At 38.7% G+C, this 12,674-nt stretch overlaps 1 protein-coding gene across 5 annotated transcripts in view; it reads right to left on the reverse strand.

The window, feature by feature from the left end:
• The window catches only part of LOC126971160 (pseudouridine-5'-phosphate glycosidase), a 263,833-nt gene extending 256,874 nt beyond the window's left edge, over nucleotides 1-6,959 (reverse strand). For all 5 annotated transcript variants that reach the window (XM_050817314.1, XM_050817316.1, XM_050817318.1 and 2 more), the window contains exon 1: nucleotides 6,733-6,959. In XM_050817314.1, the coding sequence (XP_050673271.1) occupies nucleotides 6,733-6,957 (225 nt within the window). In that variant the 5' untranslated portion in view covers nucleotides 6,958-6,959. The remainder of the gene's footprint in view (nucleotides 1-6,732) is intronic.
• Nucleotides 6,960-12,674: the final 5,715 nt, after the last annotated feature.

Raw genomic sequence — 12,674 nt, forward strand, 5'->3', positions numbered from 1 at the left:
TGAAAGATCACGACATGGTCACCTACTTACTACATAGGATATGAATAGGTAGATATCATGAATGATAATTTTATTATAATAATTATGACTTTAAATGAGATTGTTTCAGCGTCTTAAGGAAGCTTAAAAAATTTAAATTTGGATCGCAATGACCTTTATACGATTTGCTTTATTTATGTTTCTCCATTTTAAAAATTTCTGATCGCTGATGTAGGTGACAACAGGCTCGTGCGTGCTTCACTGCTCGTGAATCCCTACTGGATGGCCTCTGTGTAGAGGCTGCCGCACGTACTTACGATTTCGATACCTACACGGGGAGTGAGACAGGCTTTCAAGTACAAATAGTCACCCATATGACCTCCTAACGGAAATACGTCGAATTACCAATAACCCTAGATAACTTGGCGTTGCGTAGAGACGTCGCTTCATTGTGTGTCTTCAATCGCATTTATCACGGGGAGTGTGCCAAAGAGCTGTTTAACCTGATTCCTGTCGCCGAATTCCACCTTCGCACGACACGCCACAAGTTAGGATATCATCCCCACCATCTGGATGTGTAGCGGTCCTCCACAGTGCGGTTTTCAAGGAGCTTTCTTCCACGTACTACAAATACTTCCACGTACTGTGGAATGAGCTTCCTTGTGCGGTGTTTCCGGGACGATACGACATGAGTACCTTAAATAAAAGCGCGTACGCCTTCCTTAAAGGCCGGCAACGCTCTTGTGATTCCTCTGGTGTTGCAAGAGAATGTGGGCGGCGGTGATCACTTAACACCAGGTGACCCGTACGCTCGTTTGTCCTCCTATTCCATAAAAAAAAAGCTTTCTACCACCTACAAAGCTGTGGAATGAGCTTCCTTGTGCGGTGTTTCCGGAACGATACGACATGGGTACCTTCAAATAAAGCGCGTACACCTTTCTTAAAGGCTGGCAACGCTCCTGTGATTCTTCTGGTGTTGCAAGAGAATGTGGGCGGCGGTGATATGGTGTAGAAAGATAAGTTAGTATTAATACGTAAGATTGGAAACTACTCAAATAAAATCCAATATTGCGTTGTGTTGTATAAATAAATTTAGTTTCAAAGTTCGTCGTATATAAAGAGGAAGCTGACAATTTTCTTGGCATCCACAAAGACGGTATTACATTTTATACTCGTGTAGTAACGCTTGTTATACGACGCAGAGGAAATTAACTTTGAACATTCAACATACTGCAACTATGTTCGGGGAAGACTGCATTTTAAACGGAGACAGACGAAGATTAATTTTTGTGACATAACTGCCAGCATCTTTTAGCATTGTTTCGATTAAATTAGTTTGCTATTTAACTACTAGTATATTTAACGTTTATCTGCAAAAAATAATTTTATATTTTATTATATTTAGGCATTTACCAGTGGGAGGGTAAATTATGGGTACCAGTGATGTATGTGTAAACATTACAGTTTCGATCTGAAGGGCGCCGTAGCTAGTGAAGTTACTGGGCAAACTGGCAAACTTAACATCTTATGTCTCAAGGAGACGAGCGCAATTGTAGTGCCGCTCAGAATTTTAATGGCTTCTCAAGAACCCTGAGCGGCACTGCATCGTAATGGACAGGGCGTATCAGTTACAATCAGCTGAACGTCCTGTTCGCGTCGTACCTTATTGTCATAAAAAAATGGACGAATGATAGGTAGGACTAGATAACGAGTGGTCCGATTTTGATAATATTATCAGGTAATCTAGTGATCCAGTAAAATTTACAATTTGTTACGTTTTCAGGCCTTAATACGTTATCAGCGGCGCAAAAAAGTATTAAAAGTACATTGAAGAGTTCTGGAGGGAGCGTCATAATTCACGACGACAAATGTAATCCCATCAGAAAAATCTGTAGACCTGTCTAATGACGTTATGGCGTCGCTGCAGTCACCAACTTATTGTATGAAGTAAATGCGATGATTCAACCGCTTTTTTATATGCTATTTATTTTGATAAAAACTAATAATATCCGTAAAAACCAATAATTTATAGTAAATAAAATCAATCAGTTATAGAATCAAACTATAAAACAACAGTCAAATACGAATAGCAATAAACAAGGAAACTACATCGTGTTCAATAACCTCAAAACAAATAAAAGTATACACGTGCGCTAGCAAATGTTTTGACGATTGTAATGAACAAAGAGGATGTAAATACTAAGTAATAAGAGGCGGGAATGCCTAAGTAAAAATTGAAATTTAGTGTACTATGAAACATGCAGTGATTCGACATAAGTTTGAAATAGTAAATACAATATGGCGACGAAGTATAACCCGGCTGAGTTTGAAAGCGAACAGTTGCTTAAAACGTAGTGGATTTCGGCTATCTCCGTTTTTTTTTTTTTTTTTTTTTTATGGAATAGGAGGACAAACGAGCGGGTCACCTGTTGTTAAGTGATCACCGCCGCCCATACTCTCTTGCAACACCAGAGGAATCACAGGAGCGTTGCCGGCCTTTAAGGAAGGTGTACGCGCTTTTGAAGGTACCCATGTCGTATCGTCCCGGAAACACCGCACAAGGAAGCTCATTGCACAGCTTTGTAGTACGTGGAAGAAAGCTCCTTGTAAACCGCACTGTGGAGGACCGCCACACATCCAGAGTGAGGATGATATCCTAACTTGTGGCGTGTCGTGCGAAGGTGGAATTCGGCGGCAGGAATTAGGTAAAACAGCTCTTCGGAACACTCCCCGTGATAAATGCGGTAGAAGACACACAATGAAGCGACGTCTCTACGCAACGCCCAGAGATCCAGCCGTTCACAGAGTACTGGGTCCCCGACAATTCGCGCTGCTCTGCGTTGCACGCGGTCAAATGGATCGAGCTGATACTGGGGTGCGCCAGACCAGAGATGACAGTAATACTCCATGTGTGGCCGGACCTGCGCTTTGTACAGCGCTAGAATGTGGGCCGGCTTGAAGTATTGCCGTGCTCTATTGATGACGCCCAGCTTCTTCGAAGCCAATTTGGCTTTGCCCTCCAGATGGCCACGGAATTGGCAATCGCTCGAGATTTCGAGACCCAGTATTCCGATACTAGGCGAGGCTTTTAGGGAAGTGTTGTCGAAGAGCGGTGATGCGACAAATGGGATTTTTTTAGTGGTAAACGCGCAAACTTGTGTCTTCTGGGGGTTATATTGGACAAGGTTCAATTTCCCCATTCCGCGACCTTCTCAAGAGAGGACTCGATAGAAGACACAAGTTTCTCCCGGCACTGGTCGACGATTTCCCGAGAGAGACGTGCATGGCCCGTGTATACGGCATCACCAGTGCTGTCATCTGCATTGCAATGAATGTTGGAGGTGTCCAAAATATCATTGATATGCAGAAGAAACAGCGTAGGAGATAGCACACAGCCTTGGGGCACTCCAACATTCACGGGCTTCGGGTTCGAGCAATGTCCGTCGACAACGACCTGTATGCTGCGCCCAGTGAGGAAGCTGGAGGTCCACTTGCACAAGCTCTCGGGAAGCCCAAATGATGAAAGTTTAGAGAGGAGCGCCTTATGCCATACACGATCAAAGGCCTTCGCTATATCCAGGCTTACTGCCAGGCCTTTCCCCTTGCTTTCAATAGCCGCAGCCCATCTATGTGTTAGGTATACCAGAAGATCACCTGCCGACCGACCATGGCAAAACCCGTATTGTCGGTCGATCAACTGGTGACCCTCTAGGTATACCAAGAGCTGACGGCTAATTATGCTCTCCATGATTTTGGAGAGCAGGGAGGTAATAGCAATAGGCCTGTAGTTTGCCGGATCCGAACTGTCTCCTTTTTTTTGGATCGGATGGACAAGGGCTGACTTCCATGAGTCAGGGACTACGCCTTTGGAATAAGAGTGCCGGAATAAACGCGTTAGCACCGGCGTCAGTTCAGGGGCACACGTTCTAAGCACGATTGGAGAAATGCCATCCGGCCCGCTCGACTTCCTGACGTCCAACGAAAACAGAGCTCGCCTAACAGTTTTCTGTCTGAACTGTACTTCAGGCATAGAGCTCTGACACCGCGGGATGGTCGGCGGTGTTTTTCCGTTGTCGTCAAGAGTCGAGTTGGAGGCGAAAAGAGCGCACACGAGCTCAGCTTTCTCTTTTGCCGTATGGGCCAGGGTGTCATTCCTCATGTGCAACGGTGGCATGGACGGCTGGTTGAAGTTACCAAGAGCAGCTTTCGACAACGACCAGAACTTGCGTGTTCCGGTCGGGTAACTGAAAAGCTGCTCGCCGATTTTGACGACGTGCTTAGACTTAGCACGGGCGATTTGACGCTTAAAAAATCTGGAAGCACGGTTGTATTTCCTCTTTAGAACTATGCAGTTCGGATCCTTTGTGCCCAGCGCCGATCGGTACTACAGAGCTTGGTATAAAAATATCCATGCCCTGTAGTATCACATCGGCTACTGCAACGGCGCAGGCACTAGGATCATCCAAAGGGAAACAAACCCTGCTCCAAGGGTAGGATGCAAAAAAGGAACGCATCCTATCCCAATCTGCTGACTTGTAGTGCCAAACGCGGCGGGTCGCTGGTGGTCTGCGACGTGGGCGTCGTATAGGCACTACACTCCTGACCAGGCAATGGTCGGACGTTCCGAGAGGGGCGTCGACAATGACCTGGTAACCATCGGGATGTGTAGTCAGCAGAAGATCTAATAAGGACGGCATGTGGCTATCCACATCCGGGAGCCGCGTTGGCGACTCAACCAATTGGGACAGATCGTACGCCAATGCAAAATTATGCACAGATCGCCCTGCGTAGTCTGTGGTACGTGATCCAAGCCATTCGGCATTGTGCTCGTTGAAATCACCCAAGACTACGATTTCAGCGGAAGGGATCTGTGCAAGCACGTCGTCAATTGCCGCTTGAACGCAGCCCATGAGATGATCGGTTTCTGCGTTACCACTATGGGACCTGTAGACACACGCATAGATGCGGACGCGGTCCTCTAAATCTACGCGGAGCCATATCGAGATATCTGCGTCTCTGTAAGGAAACACAAGGCCGGCTTCGCCGTCTCAAGGTGGTGGTGGACGGCGTTTAAGTTGGAGTGAATTCCCCTGATATTGCAAAAGTCCACGTTGAGTGTGGAGCGGGGTGCCGTGGTGTTTTTAAGGTTCCGTAGTCAAATGGAAAAAACGAACCGTTATAGATTCGTCTTGTCTGTCTGTCTATCCGTGTAAAACTATAAGAACTATACTGTTGAAACTTGGTAAGTAGATATATAGTATTCTGTGAAGCGCATTAACATTTTCACACAAAAATAAATAAAGAAAACAATAAATTTTGAGGGAATACTTAGAAGTGAAACTCAAAATTTTTTTTCATCAAACCCATGCACGTGTGTGGGGTGGGGTATATCTATGATATTGAGGTTTCTAATAATATATATTTTTTTTCTAAACTGAATAGTTTGCGCGACAAACACTTCCAAAGTGGTAAAATGTAAGACCCCCCCCCCCCCCTGTAACTTCTAAAATAAGAGAATGATACAACTAATAAAAATATATGATGTACCCACATTAAACTGCTACCGAAAATTGGTTTGAACGAGATCTAGTAAGTAGTTTTTTTTATTACGTACTAGCTGACCCAGCAAACGGTGTATTGCCATCATAGTTAACATCTGTAGTTATTCTACCAACTATAGCTAAAATTATGTTTGTTTCTTACCTCGTGAGAAAGAAAGATACAAAGATTCTAATAAGTTATTCATTTTAAACTATTCTTTCAATTTGATTTCTGAACGACAAGGGACATATCAAAACAAAAACAAAATTGTTGTTTTTTTTAATTGCGAACATTTTCATATTTATTCACCTTTTAAACCTTCTCTGGACTTTCACAAATAATTCAAGACCAACATTAGCCAAATCGGTTCAGCCGTTCTCGAGTTTTAGCGAGACTAACGAACAGCAATTCATTTTTATATATATATATTTCTTGTGTGCGTGTGTATGTCACTGAACTCCTCCTAGACGGCTGGACCGATTTAGATGAAATTTTTTGTGTGAGTTCAAGGGGATTCGAGGATGGTTTAGATTCACAATTGAACTACCTCCTAAACGGACCGATTTTGATGATATTTTTGTGTGTTCCAGTGAATTTGAGATTGGTGTGTGTCTTCAGGTGGATTCGAGAATGGTTTAGATTCACAATTAAACTACCTCCTAAACGGCTGGACCGATTTTGATGATTTTTTTGTTTGTTTCAGTGAATTTGTGATTGGTTTAGATTCTCAATTCCGTCCATATAATATAATTCTCCTGCTCATGTATATGTTAGTGAACTCCTCCTAACAGCTGGACCGATTTTAAAATTTAAGACGTGTGTACAGGACAACGTCTGTTGGGTCCACTAGTTTATATATATAGATAAATGTTGAATCCCCATTTGCACTGTATGATTTTGAGCAAATATTTTTTGCCTTTTCCTTATGTTACTTGCTGCTACGGAACCCTTCATGGACAAGTCCGACTCGCATTTGGCCGTTTTTTTATAAGACTATAGCCGTCATCTGTAAATCTATCAGTGATTCCACGTTTCATATAATCGAGTAAATCGCTTTTTTCTTAAAGAGTTTCTTAAAGTGGGACAAGTTGTGACGTGGGGGAGGGGAGTGCGCATCATCAGGTGCATATTTCCATATGTTAATCCATGGGGTTAAGTCTTATGATGATATTTCCAATGGGGTTAAGTCTTATGATGTGTATTATTTCTTACTTGTTCTCGAATGATATTTTCGACTTCAAGCGCTGTCTCCACGTTCTGAGGATAGGGCATTCCATGCGTTATTATAGTAGATTCCAGGGCAACGATGGGTTTATTTTCTGTTATCGCGCACTTCACCTCTTCGGAGTATACGAGGGTCGAGTGACTAAAACGCCTCGTATTTCTTGAATAGAAGCCGTAGTGGGAACTCCGGAGAAAGTTAAGCATTTTCGCCATTACAGCTCTGCAAATAAATTGATTGATTTAAAATAAAACAGCATTAACAAAACCATTAACATTAATCAATTCTTTGATCATTTATACGTCTACATACATGATACGTTGTGTGATGTAGATAGAAACTGTGAAAATATCGAAAAAAATCAGTTTAGAGTTTTTTGGACATACGGGTCGAGCAGGACGTTCAGCTCATGGTAATTGATACGCCCTGCCCATTACTACAATTGCGCTCGTCACCTTGAGACATAAGTAACATATATATATATATAATAGAGGTGAACTGGTAACCTCTATTTGAGCAATGCACACACACCAACACAAAATGTCTTAAAAACCGCGAGTCAATTGTCACGCACACTAACGGTTCGGTTGTCTAACAGCAAGAAACTCTATCTAGACGCATAAATTATCTAAGAATCAATTACATTTATTGCTAGTCATTCTCCAATTAGGCGAGGACACACAAAATTGAAGATGCAAATGCACCGACAGCTCAAATCTGTCGACAAATAGATCAGTCTCCGGGAGCATCGGACAATTTCAACATTCGCTGTATGGCCGCTGCGGGCCTCGGCACGTACCGGACGACAGCGACTTCTACGAGTGTTATTGTCAGGAATATACAGTCGAATCAGCTAATTATGAATATCTTTATTTCATTTTTTTTAAACCTAATTCCAAATTTATTTTAAACTACTATTTATTTAAAATGGTGAATGTACCTATTTAGAATAATCAACCTAGACCTAGTATGTAAGTGTAAAACAATTGTAAATATTGATTTACTGTTGGTCCGTCTAATAAAGTAAATGAATAAAAAATAAATTTATTGAAGTAGGCGTTATTTTGTGAGACTCGAGTCAACATCTCCTGAGGATGCCTCGTAGCTGAAGGGAAACAAATGTCGAAATGATGTTGTAAAACCTGGCGGAATTACCGAGATAAATCATTTATAACATTTTAAATTAAAAATATCGTTGTTTTGCTATGCAGGCTATGCTTAGATTGGGTCAAGGTAATTTGTAAAAGTATCAATAGAATAAAATAAATTCTATACCAATTCTCTTATTTATTTCAACAATTGCGTATTATTTTAGGACAGACAGCGCCTACGCCAATGTTATTGAAGCCAAACTTACAAATTTCTAGCAGGATTTGCTCACTTTTATCCGACTTCAAGGTTCTCAATTCAATTGATATTTTTTTTATGTATGTACACCGATTACGCTGAGATTTATGCTCCGATTTACATGATTCTTCTTAGTTTGATGCAAAATGTTTGCCATTTGGTTCAATAAAAATTTGACATAGTTTGGCCTAGTAGCTTTCATTTTATGAATATTTTTATTTACGTAGACGATGGAATTATAGTCAGTACGGCTATTTTAGGAGTTTTCATTTAGGTTGATTGTTTATTATTATTCGCCCGTGTCTCGATAAGTGGGTCTTAGGCAATGATATTATATACAATAAAGAGGTAGATATCGCACTAGCGCGCGCAAAATGTTGCAGGCAAATTCAGACAATTGTCGTAATTTCATTTAGTCGGCTAATAGCAGCGAACTAAGCGGAACGTTTTCGTGGCGTGACAATAATAATCTAAAATGCCAACCTGTGTGTTAAGAATGTAAACACTATGTTTGCAAGATATATAAGAGTGAAGGTATTTTATACCATACGAAATTATATAATAGAACGTCGTCTTTGTATTTTTCACAATTTTATTTCTTATTTACAAATAAATCTCGAATTATTAACGTGGTGGTTCGAGCAAGATAGAGAATATGATGTCAACTGCAGCGCGACAAGGACAAATAGTATGTCTCATAGATTAATCAACCAGAAGTGAAATCGTAGGCAGAATACATAGCGTTCGTAACCACTTGATTGTGCAACTTGAGTTTTCTTGTTAGTTAGTGAGCGTCTTTCTTAAATAATATTATGATGATTTTAATAAGTTCTGGCTTTCAAAATCTTATAATAAAGGTGGTATAGAATGAGATTAGTAATAGCAGGCTATTTGATATTTTATTAGTACTTAATCTTGGAATGTATGTAACGTACCAGGAGGTCTACTCGCAAAATCGACAACGACACATTTGGAACGATACGATTATACTACGAATATACCGCAACTACCCTGTCTGCTGCAGGATAATCGAGGTAGTATATTTTAGGACAATTTAGGAAATGATGTAAAAAAGGCGTTGTTGCAGTGAATGTAATACGAAAATTAATATTTTTTAATAAACAAGTGCGTATAGCTGAACTATCAAACTACAAAAACAAGTTTTAGGGTAGGTAGCCGACGTAGTTAGTAAGTGCTATCTGCTTGCGTAGGAAATTTTTCAGTAACACTGCCCTTTCGGTTATTTCCCTTGTTAACTGCAGAAGAATCAATGGATCATTTTATGTATCTCCCATTATCTTATTGTAATAAACCTTCAAGAAAAATACATTCATAAATAATATAATATACAAGAAATAATAATTGTAAACTTAAAACTTTTTGGGAGCCGTTGTTAGTAAAATTGTAAAAATGGAACCCTTACTGTTAATACATTTCGGTTTTGTATTGATATGTCTGTATGTTTTTTATTATTTTTTGTACAAATAATTTATATCATCAATATGGCTATATATTATAATCAATATTATTATTTTTTTAAATCAATAACACCTAATTTACCTAATTTAAATATAGTTTTACTACTTTATAACTTTTATTACATGAACTCATGAATTAATCGTAGTTTAGGCATAGATACACGGTAAAAATCATATCTGGTGAATGTTTCTGTGTTTTTGCTATGCAAATACGAAGCAATTAGCAAATTAGACTTATCTCTTTTTCACTTGCGATAATTTCATTTACTATCCTTCTTTGACGTGTAATCGTAATGTAGTGTGCTATTGCAATGTTAAGTTATTCATGTGTGCGTTAGTGTATCATTTACAAACACCGAATGTTGTCTAGGTAACCTATCTATACTTTTAAATATCATTGGTCTTAGGCTATCTGTCATTCATTACTAACAAACGTTCTTCACGATATTTTAGTGTCTCACAAGAACATGAAATAGAGTTTCGAACAGCATTGTTTCGAGAGCGATTCCTTTTTTACGTGCCCGTTTCTAGGGATCTATATTTTATCCCCCTTATTCATAATAGTCTGCTAACTTAAAGCATTGCTAATTCTCACTCTGTCTTCTTCTATTGACCTGAGTCGGAATGAAAAAAAATACTCCGAAGCGGCTGTTTAAAGTTAGCGGACCATTATGAATGAGGGGGTATGTCTAGAAGAAAATAACCAAAGCGGGCAGGAACCGACTCAATAGGTAGTACAAATGATTTAAGTTTTCTTTAGTGTTAATTCCGCCAATATTTGTTTTTAAAAACAATTCGACACGTGTTTCGCCAAAATCTGATTTATGGCGTGATTATGAAGATTTTGGCGAGACAACACGTCCTGAGGATGCCTCGTGTAGAGGATGAACACGTGTCGAATTGTTTTTAAAAACAAATATTGGCGGAATTAACACTAAAGAAAATTAAAATCATTTGCATAATTATGGATTTCCACAAAGTAACGCCTAATTCAATAAATTTTCAATAGGTAGTTTATACAAAATTATAGCATTTTATTAATATTATAGGTTATTAGGTTTGCAGAAGTGGTATATTTATAACCTTTTATGAACTGATTTCTCCTGTTGTACCATTAGTATCTTAGTTATAGTATACAAATATATATTTCAACCATACTTCAAAACAGTCTCATTTCAGTATATTTATTTATTTAATACACAAATCCACAGAATTTAAGTTAGGTTATAATAATACTATTCTAAAACTTACTTCTAGTAATGGATTTATAATAAGGCGTGGTATTTGTGCGTGTGTGGTTCTGTATGATTGTGTGTGTTTGTGTTGTGTATGTGTGTTTGTGTTTGTGAATTACTTTTAATTTATACCTTCGTTTAGATTTTTTATTAACACTCCTTATATGCTTGTACATCTCCCTTAAATCATCATGAAATATTTGAAATATTAAGTAGATATTTCCTTACGTTAAAGTTTCAAAATATTTTGTTATTCGAATGGACTTTCAGTTTAAAACATCGTCTTTCCATAATGCAAGAGAACAAGGCATTAGTCGCTCATCCATATTCATAATACTTGCGGTCTGCATTCATAAATATTATTATCAAGAGGCGACGCGCCGGGGCATCGAACTGTAGGGCTCTTGTTGCGTAGTTTAACGTAAAAAGGCATTTATTTTATCAAAATTGATTCCTCTAGATTTCTTTTTCATATCACTTCTTACATTACCACCGCATTAGCAACACATGGTGCTCTGAGAAGTATTAAGAATAATTTATGTTGTCTATGGTCCACTCATGACCCTAGTATTTTACTACTCTGTGCTAACCTAAGATTTGCTCGTACGATTAGATTTGAACGTAGTGTTTAAATTCTCTTTGGATTTTGCTCTGCTGTGAAGAATAAAGATGGTGCCCGTTATTTAAGTTATTTCATTTATTAAACTTAAAAAGAATAAGCGGCACAAGAAACTTTCAATCTTTTTGCGCTCTTTTTAATAAAATATACAGCATATTGTATTGTCATTGCTATTGCTATAAAATTATCATAATCTAGTCCCAGACTGTCCGGTCACTTAGATATTCAGCTGTGGAGTAGTAGGATTTACGACAGAGTCATTCTTTAATATAACATTTAAATATATTTATACATAACGCCTAAACAGTGACTGGGACTTTATTATAAAAGTGTAAACATTAACCCTTGAACCTATTATGTATCTTATGAAGCCTACTGGAATTAATTACAAGCAATCCCTTATTTCTGGCGTCATAATAATGGAAATCACTATTTAGAGCACAGGGGTGACGATTTTTGTGGACGTATAGTAAATTTTCATAAAATATATACATTGAACAGTCAAAATGTTACTGTCATTACTCAAAGACTCAACATAAACCCTAGAGTCTGAGATGTTATAATCTCTTATAATTGTTTTTGTAGTATTTTTTGTTTGTTTTGTTTGTCTGCAATTACTTCAAAAACGAGCATATTAAGGGTATGTTCCGATATGCACTGCGAGCACTGCACAGTGCTATATCACTGTAGAAAAATTCGTTCCGTTATGGACTGCCAGTATACTGCCGCAGTACCCTAGGGAAGTATATGACGTCATAAATCGCCGCCATATTCTACTGTGAGCACTGGCGTTTTCGAGATAAGTTACTCGCAGTACTTTGATGACGTGATCAGCCAAAACCATTCGAGTGCCTAACTTTTACGCCTTATATTTTTAGTTTGACAGTACTCCAACAACAGCTTTTTTAATGAACCTATAATACCTTTAATACGCAGCATTCACGTCAAAAAATGCGGCTGACAGTATACGGAATTGCGTTCTGTTTTAAATAATAACCAATATATATAGGCTATAAAGGAACGGCTTCACAGTATACTAAATTGACGTCACACTGTACAGTGGTCGCAGTGCATATCGGAACATACCCTAACTTTGTTGAATCAAAGAGTATGTTATGACCAAAGAGATCATATTTTGTCATCAGAGATCCTCTGCTCTCTCAGAATGTTGCATAATGCATTAGAAAATAAATAATATAGGTATTTATAAATTTTATCATACGTCTAATTATCTATGCATATAGTTAATTGTG

The sequence above is a fragment of the Leptidea sinapis genome, chromosome 23, assembly GCF_905404315.1.
Source record: "Leptidea sinapis chromosome 23, ilLepSina1.1, whole genome shotgun sequence".
Taxonomy (NCBI): domain Eukaryota; kingdom Metazoa; phylum Arthropoda; class Insecta; order Lepidoptera; family Pieridae; genus Leptidea; species Leptidea sinapis.